At 40.7% G+C, this 23,943-nt stretch overlaps 3 protein-coding genes across 5 annotated transcripts in view; all 3 read right to left on the bottom strand.

The window, feature by feature from the left end:
• Positions 1-598: 598 nt before the first annotated feature.
• Positions 599-9,305, bottom strand: srsf10a (serine and arginine rich splicing factor 10a). 3 transcript variants are annotated; one of them, XM_088603121.1, is made up of 6 exons: positions 9,085-9,305; positions 7,647-7,751; positions 5,903-6,006; positions 5,099-5,270; positions 2,790-2,846; positions 599-2,508 (listed from the first exon to the last, which is right to left on the bottom strand). In XM_088603121.1, the coding sequence occupies exons 1-6, from the start codon at positions 9,147-9,149 to the stop codon at positions 2,283-2,285; spliced, it is 729 nt and encodes a 242-aa protein (XP_088459247.1). In that variant the 5' UTR covers positions 9,150-9,305; the 3' UTR covers positions 599-2,282. The 3 variants fall into 3 exon arrangements, with proteins under 3 accessions (XP_088459247.1, XP_088459249.1, XP_088459248.1); XM_088603123.1 differs by lacking the exon at positions 7,647-7,751 and adding an exon at positions 6,413-6,756 and having other exon boundaries at positions 5,903-6,009; positions 9,085-9,296; XM_088603122.1 differs by lacking the exon at positions 7,647-7,751 and adding an exon at positions 6,431-6,756 and having other exon boundaries at positions 5,903-6,048; positions 9,085-9,296.
• A 2,366-nt stretch (positions 9,306-11,671) lies between these two features.
• Positions 11,672-19,313, bottom strand: LOC148649905 (fatty acid-binding protein, liver-like). The gene is made up of 4 exons (XM_088603120.1): positions 18,942-19,313; positions 14,575-14,747; positions 12,828-12,917; positions 11,672-11,799 (listed from the first exon to the last, which is right to left on the bottom strand). Exons 1-4 carry the CDS (start codon positions 19,006-19,008, stop codon positions 11,749-11,751), a joined length of 381 nt encoding a protein of 126 aa, XP_088459246.1. The 5' UTR covers positions 19,009-19,313; the 3' UTR covers positions 11,672-11,748.
• A 1,264-nt stretch (positions 19,314-20,577) lies between these two features.
• myom3 (myomesin 3) overlaps positions 20,578-23,943 on the bottom strand; it is a 95,451-nt gene continuing 92,085 nt past the window's right edge. Inside the window, exon 37 of the mRNA XM_088603119.1 lies at positions 20,578-23,359. Within this exon, the coding sequence (XP_088459245.1) occupies positions 23,093-23,359 (267 nt within the window). The 3' untranslated portion in view covers positions 20,578-23,092. The remainder of the gene's footprint in view (positions 23,360-23,943) is intronic.

Here is a 23,943-nt window from a genome sequence, read left to right as displayed (position 1 = left end):
AACAACATTTAATAGAATTGCCTACAACTGTAACTAGTTATGAATTAAAAAAAAAACCTTCTGAGACTGAAGGCACATATCCCTAAATGTTTTCTGCAATTACTAATTGTGAAGAAAAAACAACAGTATGGCACATCTGCAAATGCTGAAATTGATGCTGATGAAATTTTGTGTAAGGTGACACCCTTATAAGCATTCAAAATATAAATCCAAAAGAAATTTTAAGATGGAGGTTTCTGCCAGCAATTCTTCCAGAGGGTTAGGCATTTATATCAATGTTTTAGATTATATCATTTTATATCACGTGATACAAGTTAAAAACTAAAGTCCATAAGATAGAAACAAAAACCCCTGGATTACACTGTTGTAATGCTTGATTAAATATTTGAGACATTTGAGCTTCAAAGTCTTAGAGAAAGTTAACATATTTAACACTGATCCATTATAATTTGATAAATCCTGTACAAATTTCCTATACAACTAATGTTACCTTACTGCCAAAGAAAAATGTCCACATTCCTTTTCAGTACTGAAATTTCATGCCACTTCCTTTCTGCATTCGTGAAGAATAGTGAATACAAGGCATACATGCAGCAAATTGTCAAGCAAAACTTTTATTGTATGTTGATAATATAAAATGTTAAGAGTTACAGAAGTCAGCTCTAGACCGTTATAGGGCAGTACTGTATATACAAACCATCAAGGAAGCAGCTAGTTTTTTTCAATGTAACTCTAACATTGACTTCACCCCCACCCCTCAAAAGAAACATACAGGCTGTGACTCCTTGTATATAAGGAAAACACCATGTACACAGTCTGTAGAATACAAAAGAAGTGTCTACATCTATTTGAGATATAATTCAAAGCCTGTAGGAAGAAATTGTAAAGACAAATCTTGACTGGCTGTAAAAGAAGTTATTGCATAAATCATTTCCCATTATATCTATGCACTCTAAAAAGGTTTCAAAACCAAAAGCTGGCTGTCTACATAAAAACACAAAATTACATATTTAACTGTGATGCACTTGTTCTTAAAAGACAAAACGTAGGCTCTGCTTCCCTTCATTGGCGAAAACAATCAGCCATCACTTTTACTGCTGTAGCCATAAATTAGAAGCTCATTTTTAAAAACCCGTTTCAGTTTTCATTGGTTACTGATAAACCAATGTGTCACAAACCTGGGAAGATGTCCAAATGTCAGCACATGAAAACACGACTAGAACACTGCAAATCTGTGACCCAGCAAAACTAAAAACACAGGTATAAAGAAAAATTCTAAATTATTGAAACTGCAACTCCATCTCCCTTTTGCCTATGGGGTAGCCAAAATTAAGCACAGCCAACAAGATTTTCTCTACAGGTTTCCAATAATTCCTTTACAGAGTTTGGGTCACTGTAACAGGTACAATGAAGAGAATACTTGTCACAACAGCAGTTTTGCAGTAGCATTATAATGAAATAAAATCCCATTTTTCACTGGAAGACCATGGTTTTGTTTTGAGCAAACTGAACAGAAGGCAAGCAGATCCTTAGAGAGCTACTCAGTTCACAGGTGAAATATGGGGGGCTGAGATCACTACTCTTCCTGTGCACGACACACCCAGAATATGCCTTCTCTAGGCCCCATTGTTAATCATAAACTGCACTCCAGAAAACACTATAGCAAACAGAACAGAATATTAGGGCTAACAGGGAATGGGAGATGTATTTATAGTTTGACAATATAGCACTGAGCAGCCCTTTAAGTGTTGACAACAGATCACACAGCTGTAAAACACTTTTCATTAAACAAGGAAAATCCTACAGGCCTCTAAGAATAGTCAAAGATGTGGTGATAAATACAAACACATGAATATAATTTACATTTGCACACAAGAAACCAAACATCATAGAGGTTAGAGTAAAAGTGGGCTACCATCAATAGTATCATGAATAGAAAAGGGATAATAGTACAAATACGCTCTCTAGTCCCAACTTTGACTCTATCCTTTACACACCAGTTTGTTCCAGAAACAATGCTCACTTTAATACTTCAATTTATACACTTGCGTTACAGCAACAGGTTCTCATCTTTACCATTTCTGTGGTCTTTATGAAACTGAAAGCTGAAACACAAAAGCAATACAACAGACCACAATTCAACTATATATATAAAAAGAATACTGTAGCTTGTCTTCTACAGAGGCCAAACCAATGTTTATTTGAAAGATGTTTTTTTTTGTCGATACTCAGTGTCACATGAAGTAAAAAACAAAATGTAAGCAAACGAGCAGGACATCCGTCTAATGGCCGCCAGATTTCCGACCCGCCCATGACCGCGATCTGGACCGTGATCTCGACAGAGATCTGGAGCGCGACCTCGATGGAGATCTCAGTCCGGAATCCTTCTGAGACTCGGACCTGGACCGCGAGTTTGAGGCGGGATGGAAATCTTCCCCCGCTGGGGTCAGGGACTTGGATCTGGACCTTGACTTGACCTTGGTCTCCTTCTTAGTTTTTGATCTTGACCTGGAATGAGATTGAGATCTAGATTTTTTGTGCCGTCTGTACCTGGGGGAAATAAACACTTTGCAATTTAATGACAACCGTTTCTCTCGAGTTTAAATGCCCTCTGTGTCCATCTTTGACACAAATCCATAGAGACGAGACATCCCCAGCTAATGTTAAAACCGCAGAACAAAAAGGTTACTTTTTTCTAACTTAAAACCTCTCTCTGGTAACACAGTAAACATCAAGAACTAAAAACAAAAAAAAGAGAGAACTTGTGTGGTTTCAAAAGCCGGACCCACCTGTCATTTTCTTGACTTTTGCTTCGTCTGTGTTTCCCATGAGATCGTCCACGGGAGCTGGAGGGAAAAGTGCCGTCTTTTAAATAACTATTGTAACAGTAAAGCAACAACATCTTTCAACTATAATTTGTCTTGTAAAAAGCAAGACAGGAACATCTTCCCGTGTTCACTTACATAGAGTGCGGATGAAGTACAACTGCCCCACTGTTTCAGTAAGTGTAATTTGTTAGGATGATCCACTATAATTTTTATTTTTGACAATTTATTAGAGCTGGATGAATACGATATTAAATATAAATATTAAAGAGGAACTGCAGTCCCAATTTCTCAGACTGGTTATTAAATCTAATTAATTTAACTGCCAGTATTTAACAAATTGTTCAAATTCCAAATTAAGCACAAAATTGTGAACTTTGTGAAGGTTGTCTTAAACCCATGGTCTCCACGGGCGAATTGCAATGAGGCAGCTCTTCTTACTTGCTAGTCACTGTAATGACCAACGTAATGTGATGTACAAGCAAATAAGTACAGGTTGTGCACCAGACATTTCACCACAGGAATGTTCCGATGTAATCTGCATGTAGAGTTAACAAGTAAGTTGTATTTGCCAGAGTCTAGAGCAATACGTCTATTGGATTAAAAGAGATGTATTCACAAGCTTGCTTGTTTACACTGTAATAGGACCGCTTCATGTCAAAGGAAGTTCGAAGAATCGCAGAATACTACACATACCTAGAAATTGTCTATTTTCCACTTTGTCTAAATTGGAGGTTTTACAAGTTACCAAATACATTTAACTTTCATTGTGGTTTGAAATGCCGATACTTTCCAACCCCTAAATATAAAAATAAGAGTTGCAGTTCCCCTTTCCATACATCAATTCATTAAATCACTTGAAAAACAATATTTAATAATGAAGAGTGTTGTAGGGAACAAATTTCAACCTTGATCCCGGAAATGAGTTTAACCACCTGTGTTTAACAGCAATCACAGTACTGCCTTAAAATACAAGATTACAAGACTGACTTCTGGCACTAGTGATGTATGTTTTCTTACCTATTTGTTCCTGCACCAGCAGTATCCAAAAAGACAAAAAATAATTCTAAAACTGTAACTAAAATAATAGAAAATGCCACTGGGTATTTGGAAACTTTTCACAAAGAATCCAAACTCGTAGGCGTCATGTACGAAACATTGTCGAATTCTGGTGAATTAAGGGCGATCCAGCCCATCGATGAAAACCTACTGCAGTAAGAACACTGACCCAAGAAAGAAGGAAATGACCAAATTATCGCAACATGTTATTCTTTCCATTTTTGATTCCCCCCCCCCAATGTCTTCCAAATATCTTGTAACATACGACATTTAGATATAATATTTAGTGGGGAATATAATTTAACACTACCATCACAGAGAAATATTAAGCTTACGAGTTTGTCAAAGTGTCCATATGCTTTTGTAATAAACATTTACCATATCCATTAATTACACCTGATAGGCAGAGATGCATCAATGGTTTAAAAACAACCTTTAGTCCAGACCTACTATTTCTAACCCCAAATTAAGTAAAATCACCTGGATGGGAACTTAAAGTGTAGTCAGAGCTATAAAAGGCAAATAATTATGAATCAAACAACTCTGGTTTAATTGTGCATTGTTTAATGTGTACTGTTAAATTCCTCTTATGTTTTTGGTTTGATTTATAATCACTTAAATTCTCCTTCCTCCTAATATTTATAATTTATTCATACAATGAAATAATTGCACATCGTCATTTTGTGCACAATCTCTTTCATTTTGTAGAAAATTAGTGCTGATTTTAATCGTGTTTTTCTACTAAATCAACAAACCAAATAGTTACCAAGTTGAGAAAAGCAATGCAACACTTGAACATCTACAGCAGTGATTAACCTTGTTCCTGGAGAGCCCCAATCTGGTTACTCTTTCAGGTCACCCTGTGTCACCCTTTTCTTTCCTAAGACTCGGAAAATATAGGTGTTTTAGTCAATTACAACAGTAATCTGTTCAGTTAAGGGCAGTCTGGAGCTCGAAGGGCTGCCAGAGCTTTACAGTTGTGTCCTACATGATCTTCAAATATATTATATTTAATTGCTTGTGTAACTGATCAGTTAAAGGTCTTTACGAAACTGTTGATTTAATAGCTACAGTTTTTAATACAAAAACTGCTGGATTTGGGCTCTTCAGGACCAGAACTGGAGTCTCCTGATCGAGGCAGGACTAAAGACGGAAGAGAGAAACCAGCTATATACATCATCATCTTCCGTCTGCATGGAGGAAAACGTTCTTACTCTCTGGGGCTTTCGGACCTCCTCGGCCTCCTCTCGTACGAGTGGCTTCTGGACCGTCTCCTTTCATAACTCCTGCTCCGAGACCTTCGGCGCCTGGCGTCTCGATCGTAATCATCATAGCGGGAGAAGCTCCGCGGGGACCTTCTCTCTTTCATCTTCATCTGATTGGGAGCTGTTGAAGAAGGGGGCATGAGAGTGCCATGTAAACATTCACTTCTTTCTGGATACTGCTTTGGAAAATTACAGCCCCTGTAACTTGTATACTGCACTGCTTATTCACTGGGAATCCTCCTACAGTATACAAGGAATACTTGCAAAAATAATCCACAATAAACAAAACACTAGCGGACGCTCTGGAGTGGCTCAAGCAGTAAGACAACATGCTCAGACAGCCCTCCTGTCCTGAAGTTGGCAGAAGTGGTGAGTGAGGTGGAGATGCTACCAGAGTTGTGCTGACATTAGTCAGGCAGGGATCTCTCAGCTTTCCAGCCGAGTCGGACAAAACCTGGGACTTCTGTGATGCCTGCAACACCTACAGGGATTTCAGTGAGGGACGCACTGCTCCTCTGATCAGTGCTTTCTCTCCTATCGGGAGATGTGGAGCTTTCCCCAGAGATAAATGTCCCTGCTGGCATACATACAGGGAAGGTATTATTTGAGCATGCCTCTAATTGAAATTTCTACCGGGCAGTCAGGGAGTTGCAGCCAAATCAAAGTCATATTCAATTGGTGATTGAAAATTTGTTAACAAAAACTGGAAATTTGCATACATAAAAGCATGGTCACATAAAATGGTTGTCTTACTTTTTCGGTCTCCCTGGGCAAACTGGATCTCAATTTGACGGCCACACACCCACTTCCTGTCCAGGTTGTGAAGGGCATCCTCTGCATCACGGACATCTTCAAACATGCTGAGCTGTTAAGGCTTTTCTGTTTATATTTTTGGCACTCTTGAGGGGAGAAAACACTGCTGTTGCGCACGCACACACACGACTGCACACTTAGCATTGAGAATCTTATTGCAGTTACTTATTACAGCAGTTCTCACAATTAATTGACTTCTACAATTAAAAACAAGACAAACATGCTGTTCTTCTGGAGATTAAAGAAAAGGCAAACAAGATTCATAAACATTTTTGTAAATTTAAGGTAACTCCATTACTGTTCAATTCAGGCAAAATACAGTAGATTAAAAGTAAACAACAAACTATAAACTTTTGTGAGTTTACGATTTTAAAAGAATATGTTCCATGGTTTTACAATTAAGTCATAAATGTCAATAATTAAATGAAACAGGTATTTTTGGTAGGATACAAAAGTTAAGTTTGTTACCTTAAACATGCTTGACTTTCACCTTCATCTTGACCTTTAACTCTTTAAACGCTTTCCAGAAGAACTTGGTTTCCTGCTTGGCTTTGCCCAATAATCTTTTTTTCTCTTTTGCAGACAAATCGAAGCCTTGATGCCCATTTTGGTCCCTTTTCCTCTTTGTCTCTTCAAGCTTTAAATTCTCTTTATTTTCAACCTTTCCCTTTCTCTTTTTCTTGAGGCCTGATCCTTAAGCGGTCTTTGGCTTGTCTTAATTCTTGGAATCTACTCTAAATGGTTCTCTCCTACTTTCTCTGTGGGGTCTCCAGTACTGTATGGCTTTATATAGTCTGGGGCAACAACAGAAGAAATTTAAGTTAGGAGAGAAAACTTATTTTCTTCTTGTGAATCCCTAAATACAAGAACAGCTACAATCATTCAAATGAATTTTCAGACGCCCCCACCCCCCAGACAAACCAATTACTGCCCACTTAAGCAGTGCAAGACTTTAAAAATAAATTACCCAGTCCCATCCCTGTAGTGGAACAGTTTAGTATTTATAAGTCGGGGACCTGCTCACATTTCACTGGAGCACAGAACCCAACGACCAAAAAGGCCCCACAGTCTCCAAGCCAGTCACAAAAGTTTGTGGAAAAAAAACTGGCAGCAAACTCTGGCAGCTTCCAGTGCGGGCCGCCATCGACAGATGTTTTTACAAGCTCTGGTGACAGATGGATGGATGGGTGTGGGTCTCCGTTTTTGCCTTTACATGGCGCAGGCAGCAGCTTCAGTGCAGCCCGTTTCAGGGATGGTTCAGGCTCCCATTACAGACCAGTCAGATCCATTTCAGGATTCCCGAGTAGCAGCTCGCGGAACAAACTGCACTCGCACGCGATGTGAACGCGACATTTGTATATGCAAAGCGGCTCAAAATAACTTTACAAACTTTGCACATCCAACACTAAATTTTGTGTTTCCGGACAAGACTTTGGAGCTTGTAAAAACAATCTGATGGCTCAAACTGCCCAGCAAAAGAAGACCTACTTCCATCCCTATGTAAACATCAGTATCTCAAAATTCAGACTGATGCAGAGATTAAAAGATAAAACAGGAGATCCCTCACCACATCCAAAATTAGCCGAGCGTATTTAAGATTTCCATCCGCCTTTATAACATTGCAAACCACTAGAGTTCAGGCAGTGTCATCACTTTTGTGTTAACATTTGTGAAGAAAGGATATTGAATGTATGCAAATCCTCTGGATCGTCGAGTATAGAAGTCAACTGGAATGTAGACATCTACTATTGGCCCATAACGACCAAACTCACGACGTAAATCCTCAGGCCTAAAGTACCGTAAAATGACAGCAGCTTTACTTCACTGGATTGCACACTGCCTTATGACTGATACAGACTGACACCATTAGTGGAACAGGGGGTAATCATACCACAGACGAACGACAGGCGTGCAGAGGCAAGGCCAACGATGATGACAGACCCGTGCAAAACGCCAATATCTTCATATGAGCGCCAGTTTATAAGGCCCACATTATTGGCCTTTTATGTCCTTTTTAATTGGGCAACGGAGCTAAGGAGCTGTAATTGCGTCACTGCAGGATTCCAATTAGCGTATTAAAGCATTAATGCGGTTTTACAAGCCAACAAGTCTTAAAGGCACACGGCCTGAAAAGGCTTTGAAATGCTTTAATTGTTTATCATTTTTGGGAAGGGGAGGGGGAGGGCAGGGTTTGTTTAGTGTACTCCTCGAGCAAACAGTGCAGTAACTGCAATTCAGAAGAGGACGTGTGGTAGAGAACAGCTCGGCGCTCGGGGGGGCGATTTAATTTAAAAATCACACCGAGTCAAGTCGGGGTCAAACTCCGCCGGGTGCTCATCGATTTGAAAGACTGGCACCCCTCTGACAGACAGGGGGCTGCGTTACTGGAGCTCCACTGAGCACAAGTCACTCCGTCCCCTGTCGTGAGCCATCGCGCATTACATCGTCTCCCCAACAGAGCCCTCGGCGAAACACGCTCGCATCTGCACCCTGCGCCCCTGAGAGCAAAGCACGCTGGCTGTTCCGGCCATTTTACAAGTGTTTCGAATCGCGATTAGTCACAATCCTGGAGTATTTTATACGCCTTAGCTGGAAATATAACTGTTGTGACGCTTGCTAACTACTTCAGCCCTACTGGACGATTTCGAGCTAACTGGGACTTTGCTAGTGCAAAAGAAGCAGATGTCGAATAAGAAGTCCGTATTTTCACATACGTGTGCATACAGTATCCGGAGCAACCCCACATCTTTCTGACGACCCTTTTAGTTATTCAAAGCATAAAGCCCAGCTCGGGTGCAGAGCAAAGCGTGAAACGCCGTGAAGCCGTAGGTCTGAAATGCGAGGCGATGGCAGTCATGTTTACCCCCTGCTCTCACGGCTGCCACGCAGGCAACTCGGCCGCGCAAACAGAGCGCCGCCGAGCACGCCTCCGGGGCAGAAACACGGAGAACAATCCGCAGCGCTCGCTCCGTGTGCAATCCCAGCCCCACTAGAGCCCGTCTCGCCTTCCGCTTCGCCCCCAGCCCTCCCTCGAGGCCAGGCGCGAGGCCCGGTGCGAAAGGCCGGAGCTCGAGCTGCAAACAAACCCCCCAACCCCCCGTAACGGCCGCAGAGCTGCTTACCTGGATTCGTCGGAGATATTCCTGATAAAAAGAGACGTATTAGGAGGCCGCAAATATCTGGCCATGGCGAAAAGAATATATATGTATGTCTCTCACAACCGAATGTAGCTTTCGTGAAATGAAAACGCTGGCGCCGAAACAATCGCAGTTACGACTCCAGCGAGCGGAGGAAGGAGCTGCGCAGACGCAGTAAGCGGTGACCCGGACTGGAAATGGACGGCCGGCCACGTGAGCCCCCCCCCCCGCACTGCGCGCCGTTGCGCGTGCTTTCCTCGTGGACGAGCGCGCAGCCCGCGTCCCCGCTCCCGAGGGACCCGTTCTTCGTTATGAGCGTCAAAATTGAAATTGAAATATCTAAACACTGAGATAAGTCAAATACGCAGACTCCAGTCCAAGGAAGTGAACTCGCATGCTTCCCAAGAATTAACACAGAAACACAGCCCAGAGGGCTCGCTTGGAAACTAAGGAAATGGATTGACTGAAAACAGGAGACCCAGGCATGTAAATCTAATCCCTTTGGTCCATCTCGCTCCTTTTTTGTTTATAGCTAAAGGTCACAAATCCCCAAATTTCGTCCAGCTGTTTCTAGCATGTTTCCACTTCTACTTGAAGCTTGTAAGTCCTTGGGTCCAGACAAGAGCCACTCATGTTGTAAAGAGGCACCTCGTGTTTTAAAGTCCTAATGTTTCTCATTTCTTCTTTCTGATCTCATTCCCATTTGTGAACATGGATCTGATATTGCCTTGGATTCTCTGTTTGGCACTACACAGGTCCTGGCCTTTAACCCCTTTGTTTCACCTTCATTTACAATTCTGGAATTCTTTTGCCATCTTAAAAATACGAGGGGGCAGCACGGTGGCGCAGTGGTTAGCGCCTCCTGAAAACATTACCAGGGTACGCGTTCGTATTCTTGCGCTTTTGCATTGCCCTGTGTGTTCCTTGACTTTGCCGTAGTATCAGGTAATAATAATAATAATAATAATAATAATAATTGCTTACACTTATATAGCGCTTTTTCTGGACACTCCACTCAAAGCGCTTTACAGATAATGGGGTCTCCCCTCCACCACCACCGGTGTGCAGCCCCCACCTGGATGATGCGACGGCAGCCATAGTGCACCAGTACACTCACCACACATCAGCTCTCAGTGGGGAGGAGAGCAGAGTAATGTAGCCAATTCATAGAGGGGGATTATTAGGAGGCCATGATTGGTAAGGGCCAATGGGAAATTTGGCCAGGACGCCGGGGTTACACCCCTACTCTTTTCGAGAAACGCCCTGGGATTTGTAATGACCACAGAGAGTAGGACACCTACAGGACCTTGTAGGTGATTAGTATTGTGGTCTGCACCGTCTACACTTTGTTTTTATACCGTCATTTTACTGTGCTTTACTATACACCCTTCACTTGTAGCGTGGCTCTACGAACCTTGACAGGGTACATCCCGAGACTGGGATTAAACATGAGGGGGCGGTGACGTTCACTCTCTGCTGGCAGTCTTTCCCGCGTTCATTGTGGGCGCCTGCCGGCTGCGCTCCCTCCGGGCGCGTCCTCGCTTTCCCTCTGCCTTTTCATGTTTAACTAGGTGTCCCAGTGAAGAGCAACAGTCATGAGACAAGCGTCCAAACATAAGCAATCACTACTTCGATCGTCAATCGGCCGGGCTTTTTCTTTTGTTCCGACAGCGCGCGGGTCTTCTTGCTTGTCAAGTAAAATCTTCAACCCGTGCGCAAATGGCGGTGGGGTGTGAGAGAGTGTGTTGCGCACTTCAGTTTTTATTTAATTATTCCCTGGCCTGATGTGATACAGACTGGGAGATCATGGAAATACTAATGTCTGTATCCTTGCAAAAAAATAAAAAATAAATAACCCCACCTCTAGAAATCTTAACACGTTGTGTTTTTTCCCTTAGAACTGACGCTTCCAGAGCCGCTGGTCTGCAGCTGTCATAAACCACAACCACCCACTTCAGTCCCCACGCTTTGCGCAAGTTTGCTTTTATTGCAGTTCAAGGTCATTTTCTGCAGTAAAAGCTGCTGTTGACAAAACTGAGAGTATGGCTGCTTAAACTGCATTACAGTACTGTGTTACTTTATTAAATTCAACATCACTTTGACTGTTTTTAGTTGTGTGCAGTCTGGCCTGAGTGGAAATAAATATCCAATTTTGGGGTCCTAGAGAGCTTTTCGATTTAGTTAAACCATAAGAAATACTCGGAAGTAAAGCTTCCCACGGGGTTTGCAGTGTAATGTTAATTGTGTGGTAATTGGTGTACTGTGTCTCTTGAGATGCGCTGTACCTTTTACTATAACATATATATTTATTCATAAATTCAAATAAAGCATACACATTTCTGGGATTTACCAAAAGACAGCGTAATAAAGTTTAATTAAGATTTATGTGGTATCATAATCGTAAATAAACACTGGCTCATGGCCAACAATTTGCTCCTTGTCGGGCTACAGTTTAAAAATGGCCGAGACAGCACAGCACGAAAAACCGCGCAGTATTGATTTAATTGTCGAAGCTTCTGAAAGATGTGTTTCTTAGCAGAACTGAAACAAATAACATTTGTCCGAATCTTCGTTTGGGTCATTCAATAAGTTTATTTCGTTAAGCTATTACATCATCCCAGCAGGGAGGGTACTTCTGCGCCGGCGATGTTATATTTTTCGGCTTCGTCTGACGAGAGTGGCGCCACCGACAGTTATTGTCTGCGAGAGAAGAGGAAAGTGAAACCTCAGTATCTTGTATTACTGGGCGCCACGTACACAGGTGAAGACTGAAGTTGAAATGTTTTCGTTATCCAAGATGTATATCCCTCAGATGTTTATGCTTTAAGGAGCTGAAGAAATTTAAATGTGAATGGCTTCTAACTCTTAAAACTCTTACTTTTTAACTTTTTTGCTCCAAGTATGGACAGCAAGAGCCAGACAATTTCGTTTGCTTAACACCAGTATCAGGTAGCCAGTGGCATGATGAGTGCCACGAGCACTGGGGCCCTGGACTCAACTCTGGACCTGGGGTGCTGTCTGTGTGGAGTTTGTATGTTCTCCCCATGTTCACGTGGGCTTCCTCCAGGTGGTCTGGTTTCATCCCATTATCCAAAGACATACTTGCAGGTTCATTGGCTTCTGGGGAGATCGGCCCTGGTGTCAGTGTGTGTGTGTTTATGTCTGTGTGTGCCCTGCGATGGACTGGCACCCCGTGCAGGGTGTATCCTGCTTTTCGCCCGTTTCAAGTTGTACCTGGCTCAGTCCATGAGGCACTGCTACACTTCCTTGAGTGGCCAAACGAGCTGTCTGACTGGCATAAGGGTGCAGGCATGTGTCTGGATCTCACCAGCTGTGTCTTAAAACATGGGTTGTCATCTAAAAAATAGCTATTTATTACACTCTAGTATGTAGTGCATTACTTTGAAAAATGATAGGACTGACTTAACTGGTTTATTTAGTGTATATGAACCACACCATCTCTATTTGAGTAATTATTTAAGCAATGTTTTCCAGTTCAGATCCTTACTGACCCTTCCTTAACTAGACTGTTTTTTTTATTCTATCTGATCTCTCAGTTAGTTGGAAACACTGACTGTCTCATTAAGATCCTTTCAATTGCTTTCAGCTCTTAGACAGGAGGGAATACTGTAGTTCAGGTAAGTGCAGGCAAACAAGCACGACTCAGTTAGATCCAAAATCAGAAGAGACAGAGACTTGTTAGGACTGGGGTTGTGAAACACACTAACCTCCACCATTTCATCCCCCTGGATCTCCTGAATGTGGGAGAACTTTTCTGTCTGGCAGATGAGTTTCCCATCCTCCATCCTGACAGTGCACTGAGAATGAGAGAGAGAAGATGGGTGTAAGTCTGGGGATTCTGAAAAAAGAGCATCACACGCTGTTGTGCAGCACTATTATTACAAGCCCAAGTCTAAGTGCAACCCCCCCCAGAGAAAAAAGTGGAATTGCTTTCATATCTATAATATACATCATAATTGTCCTTGATATCACCATCACAATGTATAGAACTAAGTAGATATGGAAAATGAACGGAGACGTAATCTTAATTTATATAGCACGATTACGCATTACCTTAAGGGACTTCACAATGAATAAAATCGATGAGAGAGGGGTACACTATTGACAGCAGTGAATTAAAGAGGATTCAAATTGCAAAGTCGTGACTGTCTTCTCAGATCTGATATGAGGTAGGAGATCTAATGGCAGTTCTGTGTTGGTATGTGCACATGCTTGTGCTGTCAGTGGAGGGATGGATATCAGCACTGCGACATGGCTGTCTGGATCAGGCCCTGCATGATGCATAATGACAAGTTGCCAGATATGGGTGTGGTGTGCTGCCTGTTTTACACTTGGTATTTCATTAGAGTTTGCTATCAAACATTCTGCTTTTTTCTGTTTGGGTTGGTCATGTAATTGACATATACCGATCAATCCCTTTTCCCACTAGAGCATATTTTCACAATTTTTCAAATTTTTTAGTTCCATATTTTTTATGTCAAAATCGGAGCCGGAACCTGTCCCAGCAAGCAACAGGGTACACCTTGGATGCAACACCAGTCCTTCCCAGGCAGACAAAGATACAATCGTGAAAACACTCATACCAGGGCCAATTTTCCTAGAAACGAATTAACCTACCAGCATGTGTTTGGTCTGTGGAAAGAAACCCAAGCACCTGAAGGAAACCCTTGAGAACACAAGGAGAACATGCAAACTCCACGCAGACAGCATCCCAAGGGTGGAATGCAAACCACTGCACCATCTTGCCACACTGTGCTCTTTAACAAGACAATTTTTTACACTAAACAAATCAGAATTTTGATTGTGCTTGTGGGGAAAACATTTCTCAAGTTGTGATAGTTTATTCTTTCAGTTTCAGGGTTTTTACTGAGATTATGGGCTTAGAAACATGGGCTTAGAAATCTCACTTGCATCCCTAATGCTTCAGTGTGATGTAGTGTAAAATGCTTGAAGATGATTGTGGACCTGCTCAGCAATACATTCTGGAGGAGCATTGCAAGGTACTGTAACTGCCCTCAAATTGTTTACGGTGGTTAGTCCTTTAACTAGAATTAGAACCTCATGATGCAATCCATTTGATTCTGAAGAAAGAGCAATGACACATGAACCAGAGGCACTTCTTCATCCAAAGGCATGCAGGGCTCTCATACAGCTGCTCTGCTGATGCTGATACCCATGGTTCTTTTAAGAAGAGACTGGATGAGATGATCCTTTCCTGACAGGAAGCATTTCTTTACACAAAGAGTTGTGGAAGTATGGAACAAGCTACCCATCCACGTTGTTGAAGCTGCTCTCTTGGAAATGAAATAGTTGGACAAGGTCCTTGAAAGATTTAGCTGGCAGCGTCTAGCTTTAGCTGCTAGCAACCAAACAGTCTAAACAGGGCAATCCTTGATAAACAGTGTGATGTTATGATAAGATAGTGGTCTTTCTTCCAGGATGAACACGACCTACCTTGAGCTTCTTGCCATCCATAGTGTTGATGTCAGCCTCCTTACCGATGGTGAAGGAATTGGTTACGGATTGTCGGGGTGTTTTGGAAGTGATGACAAAGTTGTTTCCGTCTTGCTTGATTTCTGTGATAGGCTTCACATCCTTCGCCATCTTTATAACGTCTTCTGGCAGAGCTAAAGAAGAGAACTGATTAAGCCCCAGCATTGTTATATTGGCGCAAAAAGCAACACAAATCAAAACGAAATAAATCAAAACTACAACAAGATTTTTACATAATATACATGTACAGTGCTGAGAAAAAATTCTGTGAGCACTCAAAATAATTATCGGAATTGTACTTCCTTACCATGATGCCCTTGTTTAACTTGAACTGTTTTTCTTAAATAAGCAGAAACATTGATATTTACCAATTTGGGTTTTGAGACACACTGGTGTATGAAGTAAAATACTTAAGCCCTTTTTTATATTTACCTTTGTTAAATATTTTGTTCTGCTCAATGAGGCAAAGTCTTTTAGAAAATTTAATTTTTGTTGCCACCCTGAAAAGTTTTGTACTGGATGTTGGACAGCTTCTTTGAATAAATCCCAGGAACATTTTACCCATCGTGTTTAAGTTCAGGGCTAGATCTGAACATGTCTATTAAGGGGAAAATAAAAATATTGTTGATCTAAATTCATTTGTGACTCTTTTACTTTAGTAGTGTATTTGATCAAGAGTATTGTAGCTGTGTGGATGAACAAATGTCATATATTCCTTGTAACTCTTCCAGACGTTGTGATTCTAGAAATTGCTTAGCTCCGTTTAATTGTTTTATGAAGCAATCCTACAATCTTTTGCTCTTGGGATAAATACAATGATCACCTAACAACAGCTTTACGTAACCAGCCTGGTGAATATTGTATTAAACTGATTGTAACATTCTACATGTCAGATTTCTAATTAGGACACCCTAAACATCAATCCACTTATCGTCCAAGAGTGAAAAGCAATGTATTTCCCCTGTGACATTTACTGGCAAGATTGAAAAATTATTTCCACCTTTCAAATATCCTGTCTGACATTTAAGGGCACCACATGTACAGAGCTTGACAGCGCCTTTAACAAGCCTCCTGCTACCAAGTGACTCTTGTGGTTGTTGAAAAGGACGAGTATTTGAACCTTTATCGAAACAAAGCTTTATCAGAATCAGACAGCTTGCTGTAGTCCAGTACTAAGATATGGTGGTACACACAATAATTAATGGAATGACTCTAAGACTGGAAAATGAAGCACTAATGCAACTGAAACTTTTCTTTTTACTAAATGCTGTTATTGCTCTTCAGGCTGTGCTCTTTCTACCTGTAGGGTGCCACTGTGTTCCTCAAAACTGTAGCACAGCCAAAGTGTAGAAAATAAGGACAAACGCTGTTGGGTCTAGGAATTCTAGAGCACACAGCAGGATGGCTTGACCATTATCAGTGCTGTCTCACGGCTTTTGGGTCCTGGGTTTAAGTCTGTTCTGAGGCTCCTTCTGTGTGGAGCTTGCGTGTTCTCTCCATGTCTCAGTGGGCCTTTTCCATGGTCTACCTCAGCTTACCTAATGCTGCCTGGCAGTTCATGTGCTACACTATATTTTATTACTTTTACAGGGATTCACTTTGGTAAATATCAGTGGTATTCTGTGCACCTTTCTTTCATTTAACATAACACATAACATAACATAACATAACATAACATAAAATATACAACATACGACATACGACATATGACATATGACATATGACATAGCATATAACATATAACATATAACATATAACATATAACATATAACATATAACATATAACATATAACATATAACATAACATTCATGTCCCATATGGCGTTAATACATCTTCAGTTATTATGGTGTGTTGGAGTAAAAACATTTATCCTGCTTATGTAGTAGAAAAAAGTTGCATTTGCAACAGTTTATTAACTTTGATATTATGTCTGATCGATATGGAGTGGAGCATGCGGTAGTGCATGTTTTCGTATTTTTTACACCTAGAAGTGTTTCAGTTTTCTACATTGGGTGTGAAATTGCAGACCCTACTGTGGTCTTTATAAAGCTTTTTTGCCCAGATTATAATTACCATTGGTAACAGAACAGTCATGCAAGCATTATAGAGTAAAATTAATTAAATTCGTCAAATGAAATCATAATAAGGTGGAATAGAGCTGGACGTGCAACACAAATACCATGCAAAGCAAAAGTATTCATTCAGTATTCAAACAGTGTGGGCACAAAACCATAAGGTAAACACCCTGTAGGCATGTACTCCTTGTGTACAGTGAATAAGTGTCACTGGCAAATTACAATACATGTGACAATTACAATCATTAATGCAACCATAGCTTCATGGGTTGTTTTAGTCCTTTAGAAAAAAAAAGAATTTGACTTAGTTCATCCATCATGTTTTCATGACAAACACCCCCTCAAGGGACAGAGAAACATGGACTTCCTCTATCAGTGTTGTCTTGTTTTAGTTGCAGGAGATATGTGCTGTATGTCTGAAAATGTGCGTTACTAGAGCAGGATCCTCTGAGTATCTGTGTTTTGCATTTTGGAAATGTTGTTTTTATCTGTGGGCGGCACAGTGGTGCAGTTGTTACCATTGCTGCCTCTCAGTGCTGCTGCCCTTGTGTCTACTCCCAGTCCCAAGACGTGCTGGTAGGGAAATTCGCTTCTGGAAAAACTGGCCCTGGTGTGAGTGTGTGCATAGCAGTGTTTGCGTCTGTCTGGCTTGTGATGGACTGGCGTCCCATCCAGGCTGTATCCTGCCTTGTGCCAGTTGCTTGCCAGGGTAGGCTCCAGCTCCCCTGTTGTCCTGAGTTGGATAAAGTGCTTAGAAAATGATAGATGGATGTTTTTATATACCAATTCTGGCTTGGTAGATTGTTAATTGTCAATTGTTATTGAACTTGACTCAAGTAATAAGCATATTATTAGCATGAGAGGAAGAAGGGCAGCGCTTGCTTTCCCCTGAAACACTCAGGGGAAACATTAAATAAGGAACGCTGATTCCCCTGAAACACTGATGTAGGAAATTTAATGAGAGTCAGCAGACACCAGGATTACCGAGCTAAGAAATAAATAACTAATAAAAACAAAATTGTGCATTATTATTATAAACCAATGCTTTTTTAGTGATTTAAAGGTACTGTAAAACAAACAAACTTTTATATTATTTATGTATGCTAAAACCCATCACATTAATGTGCTTTACCCAAAAGCAACAGCACAATTGTTTTTGGAACAGAAATGAAGGTCATTACTGAAATGAAGTTGACTTAAAAAAAATCCCTATTTTACAGCCTTATGAAATTTCTGACCTGGTGTGTCTTCGGAGGCTAAAACCTGGCAGAAGTAAAAGAACCAGAAGATGCTCAGAGTGTACTTCTTGGGGGTTTCTTCCTCTGATAAACTGAGTTAGGTTTGCCTCGGCTGTATAAACTAGGGATTTTGTTGTCCATTGGGCTCCGGCCTCTATTCTTCCTCCTTTGATGATGACACCTTTCTGTGTTTGCAAGGAGTGTTTACATGGCGAAAGAAAACTTGTTCTATAGGAATATTTCTTCCTAGATCTCAGCTCTTTCACCTCGCATGCAAGGTATGGTGCCTTATAAAATCAGAAGAACATAAGAACAGTTACAAAGGAGAGGAGGTCATTTGGCTCATCATCATCGGTTAGTAGTTAATTAATTCAAGGATACAATACAATCTTTTTTTGCAGGGAGCCAGTATATCAATTTCAACAACATGGAATATATAGAGTGCAGATCATTGCCCTAATTAACTCTGTCTTTAAACTTCAATTGAGCACGTTACCATACTTGGTTTTTATAGGGTGTCCTTACATGTCACAGACATGAAGTTAAGGTAACTTGCGAACACAACATTTCATAGCACACCCCTGATCTTTGGCTAAGATATATCTAATCACCTCACCGCCTTTTATGAACGAAGTTATTTGCCCACACAGGAATAAAATTCCTGCTTGTATAGCTTTGTGTGAATGGAGGGTGGAGGTTGAAGATGTATTCTGTCAGGGATGATCTTAGTGACACTTGGTGAGACACAACTGCCTAAGTTTAAGGTTTGAAATGCTGAGGAATTACAAGAAAATCACTGTAGATCAAAAGCCTTCAATTATTTTACAAAGCAAAGGAATAACATATTGTATCTGACAGCTTCTATCCAATCATGAGAGGATATTATAATTCAAAGGTTTAGCTCAATTCAAAAAGATGAGCAACATAATTCTGCAAGAATCCTCACATTTAGAAATATCCCTTCCAGTCAAGATTGCATGCTTCAGAGCATGAATAATAGAAATGCAAACTTACGTATTGATCGCAGAAACTCTTCATAGTTCTCCTGTGAGTAGACTTGCCATGTTCCATTGAAAGCCATGCTTACTGTTAGTTTTTCCCTCTGCCTCAGGAAGCTGGTAGGAGTAGCTGTGAAGCTCAAAGCAATGTAAGAAGGCCCAAGACTTCTCTGATATTTATGCCCCTGTAGCCTATGAATCCCCCTTTGTCTTAATCATTAACAGCCAATGCAAGAGCTATTTTTTTTTGGCCGATTCTGAAGCAATTTCTAGACACCCCTATTTAAATAACCTGTCGTTCACTCACTCCACTTCTGTGTAAATGAACTCTCTGTGTAATTTCACAGCACAGTAGTAGAATCTTGCTCACCGGGAACTAATTTTCATGTAAAATGTTAGAACTGTTTAGGCTGGAATAAGTTGCGTGTTAGATCTGAGCCAATTATTTTTGGAATGTTCTGTTGTTTGGTGAGGCTTTTAATTTAGAGTGGTTGCCTGGAGACAGGTGGTTCCCATGAGGCCTGTATTGGAGATTTCTCCACAACATCTTTATTGCTGCCTCGCTGTCAGATGGTTTCGGTTCTTGAATCAAGGACCTAGGCAACCTGGCTACGGATATGAGCCACGAATCTCCAGGTATGGACAAAGATAGAACAAATTGTGAATTGGCTTTCCTCTGGTTTACACTTTCAAAAAAATGACAATGAGTTTTTTTCTACTTTATTGAATGCACAATGAGCTTGACTGGGCAACTTTTAATCGTTTCACATATCTTTTAGGAGTACTTAGAGGACTTAATAGGAACAGTACAAACCTATGCCAGTGCCTGGAAATGTGATTTTTAACACTCTCCTGCAGGCTGCTCCAGTGTGAGGGAAAAGGGATCTTTTTTTTTACTGGGTTTGTAAGGTAATTTCAGGCCTCACACAGCTAACACCCCTTGTGAGCAATGGATTAGCCTTTCTTCTTCTTGAGGCTTGGCTTGAATCCCCAGCGCTGTATCCTGCTGTAGGTAGCTGTAGCTTGAAGCCCTGTGGTAGCTGCGATTTATATCAACAGCTCAACTCAAGCTTTGCGTTTTCAGATCCTCCATATTGGATGTGATCTGTAAACTTGACAATACTAGAACCAAAAGAACCTAGACTGTTGACATAAATTGGGAATAGCAGTGACCCCAGTACAGATGAGTTCACTAATTACATCACCCCTATTTGACCATCTACCCCTTATTTGTACCCAGTGTTTCCCGTCTATTATCAAATACTCAGTCCAAGTTCTCACGCTACCTCGAATACCTACTGCCAGCAATTTGAGAATGAATAATTTATGAGGAACGTAATCAATACTGCATCATGTGCTCTGTGTTGACTCCTGCTGTGACTTGATCAGCAAACTCTAACGAGTTAGGTAAGTAATAACTACATTTTTGAAGTGCACATTAGATTCTTATTATCATACGCCCAATACTAGTTTTATTTTATGTTTCTGTTACCTTGCATGTAGTGGAATTAAGACTTATTTCCAATTGTTATTCCGTTCGGTGGCTCAGTGTCGTCAGCCTTTTTATGAATTAATGCTATATTGGCAATTTTACGTCCTCACAAGGCCACTGTCATTAACAAAAGCGAGAAAGAAAGAGCACTGCACACCTGTTTGCACTCAATACATTTATTTATTTTTTTCCCCATTGCTTTTAAAGTTCGACATTCTTGGCTCCCAGCTGGCTCCACCGGAAAAGGTGCCCACCCTGAGCACAAGTTCACTTCTATCGCTCAAGCTATGCAAATTCAAGCCTGGATCATGTCACTATGACCCCAGATTGGGCTCAGTATCATCAGGGACGGGGTTAGTCATTCACGATGGTCTTGGCTCTCACCGCATTCCCAGACACCTGACGGCCCATGATGAAGCCAGTGAGGAATTCTCTTCTCTACCCAACAGCACTGAATCGCTCCAGTCCTGGCCAGGGTGGAGAAGCCAGCCTTCACTTCCTGCTCTCTCCAAATAGGTACACGAGTCATCACTGTGGGCTGTGATGTAAATCGCCCCTTCCAAACTATGTGGGTATTTACCAAAAAAGCAATCGTCGATTCTGCCCTTTTTTTTTTAAAAGCAAAAGCAAAACAGCTCAATGTTTTATCCACTTGCAAAATAGCCCAACACTTTTGACACAAAATCGTGTAATCGTGACGGAATGGCTGAATTCATTTTCAAAAGTGGTTGAAACATGAAACTGTCGATACTTTCCAGTTGAGAGCAAAGTTTGCTTCTTTTTTCTTTTGCAAGTTGTTACACCAAGAATGGAATCTTGGTGTGCTAATGAAATGATGTGCTAATTACATATAATGCGATAATTTAAAATACAACCAGAGTGATTGGTGGGTGTGCATTTTTAATTCTCCATCTTCCACTGGAGGCTAACTGTGGTATTGCAGGTGATAAATTGGAAAGAGAGGAAAGGTGGCAAAAATGACTCTGAGGTGACCAGAGGAGAGGTGAATGGCATCTAGGACACAGAGGCAACTGTGTACTTTTCCTATATTAAAAAAGAGATATCTTGCACAGTGACATTTCTTCACTGACTATCTTAAAAAGGGTAAACATTTTAATTTTTTAAAGTAGAATTTGTAGGTCTGATAATGCAAGCTTCATTAACATAAATGCAGCCAGTGATCAGGGCTTTATGGTGACAAATGACAGTAGCAGCATAAGGTTAATCGCTCCTGTGCTGCTGTGTGATTTACGATGGAATTAACCGGCTATAATGCTGGAAACTATGCATAAATTACGCTAATAAAAGAACAAACTAGGCTCGTCTTCATACTTAATCTAATCTGTTCTGAGTACACGGCAGCTTGCTTTATACCCTATCAATGTCATCTGCTTTTAATGACAGATAACATAGGTACAAATTGAATTTTGAACCTGGGTGCTTATCTGACCAGAAAGCTGCAAATGCTGTTAAAACAGCATGTAATTTCCAACTGAGCCTAGCACGGCAATTCTGTGCCCAGTGTCCCGATCTCACATTTGCATGTTTGTTTGAAGACTGTAAGCACGTGGCAAGACGGACTATTCTGACATATCCTTAAAAATGTTCTTAAAGGCGTTGAACTTTATCTGATGATTTTTTTTTCAGAAAATCAATGATTTCCCTGTAAATGTAAATGCTCACATTTCTGTAAATTCTCCAATATAATGTAAGCAAATATAATTAATTTCTCTTCTTTTGCTGTGTGATACAGTATAAATTAAAGTCTAATGACCCCTGTGTCTTGTTTCAGTGGGATGGAACATTGTGCATGAAAGCAATGGTTTCTTTTCAATGTGCAACTTCAGGATGATTGGTAAACTCGGTAGTGACAATATAATTATTTAAGTTCTAATAAAATGCTTAATTTAAAAATCAAGCAGTACAGAATGTTGCATTAGCTTTATTAGTTTCTTTTATCTCTTCCTTTGAGCTTTGAGGGATTTAATTTCAAAATGCTTTGCACATTCTGACTGAGGAAGTTGCAGACACCAAAAACAGCTGTACCCTGTGGTTGCAGATAAAACAAACCACCAGAGCAATTCATTTCCTGCAGCCTTCTTGATAACAGGGCATGGAGGGCCACGTAATTCCATGAAGATACCCGGTTTACAACAGCTAATTAATGTTCTTTTACACGGTTGCCTCAATACAATTCTAATACGTTCCTATCCAGCCACATGCATTACCCCTGTAGATAACTCATTGTCAACCGTCATTAAAATACATTTGCACAACTACCCAGGCACATTAAACAATATTGATCCAATTAAGTCATTCAGAGCTCAGCTGAAATATCCACCAGAAGACACTGTTCAAAAGTTGCAGAAATAACTAGGCCATAAAAACGCCTCTCTTTGTATAATGTTCAGAGAGGTTGTATAAAATGTGTCACTATTTACTTCTTTAACCATGAGTAATGTAAATAAAGTTATTCTGTTACATGACTCAGGTTTTTAAAACAATCTTGTGACCTAATTCTTGTTTTTGCCTCTTTTGAAAGGTTGTTCTGGAGTGCTTTGCAGGCTTGGGCTCAGACATTTCTGTGCTAAACTACCACGTGCAAGAAACTGAAAAGCAGTAAATAGAATGAAATGATACGACTGGTTTTATGATCTTTCCGGTAGGGCGGTGCTCTACATTTCCAGAGCTCCTGCTCTGGGCTTCTCCCCATACTTGTAGACACTGACGGTGACATCCTCCGTCTGTGTCCCGTGCTTGTTTCTCACGAAGATGCTGTATTTGCCTGAATCCTCCGCCGTCACTTGGTTTATAGTGATGGAGCTGCACCCGGCTGATGTCGTGATTTTGTACTGCTCTCCCGTGACAATTTCTCTTTCGTTCTTCATCCAGAAGACCTCAGGGGTCGGATCTCCGGCCGTGAAGCAGGTGAGACACAGAGACTGTTGTGTGTGAAGGAGAAACTCACTTCAGTCACAAGCACAATTCAGCATTATTAATTATTAATTAATTGTTTATTAATCCATTTACTTGGATTAATGGCTTGGAGGGGAGACTAGAAACATGAATGTCTTCAAAATGTGCCATATGTAACCTCCTCTGATATGTGTGGCAAAGTACTGACAACGTTTCCTAGTTAAGCTGTTTATTTAATTTACTAGAACTTACATATTTTCTTGTGGTTCCTCACAACACATCCAAATTTACACAGTTTTTTTAGCATGCCATTTGTTTTGCACTAGCTGTTAATCCTTGGCAGACCACACAACACACTGTTTTATTTTTAAGTTTTTCAAATCCATATTGCCTACAGATATATTTGTACTCAATTCAATAGGCATAACCATATCAGCACAAGACAAAGTGGGCTCCTTGTGTAAAGTAACTCAGGCTACACCTCATCCAGCATTCTTTCACAGATTCAGGAGAAACAGATCTCAGGTGCACCAGATTTGAAGACTTTCATTAAAACAACTTTTTGGAATGTCATCTTTTACCATAATATAGACCAAACAAAATCAAAATG

The sequence above is a fragment of the Lepisosteus platostomus genome, chromosome 13 (genome assembly GCF_059453375.1).
Source record: "Lepisosteus platostomus isolate fLepPlt1 chromosome 13, fLepPlt1.hap1, whole genome shotgun sequence".
Lineage (NCBI taxonomy): Eukaryota > Metazoa > Chordata > Actinopteri > Semionotiformes > Lepisosteidae > Lepisosteus > Lepisosteus platostomus.
The sequence above is the reverse complement of the archived record's forward strand: the minus strand, read 5'-3'. Positions and strand labels throughout refer to the sequence as shown.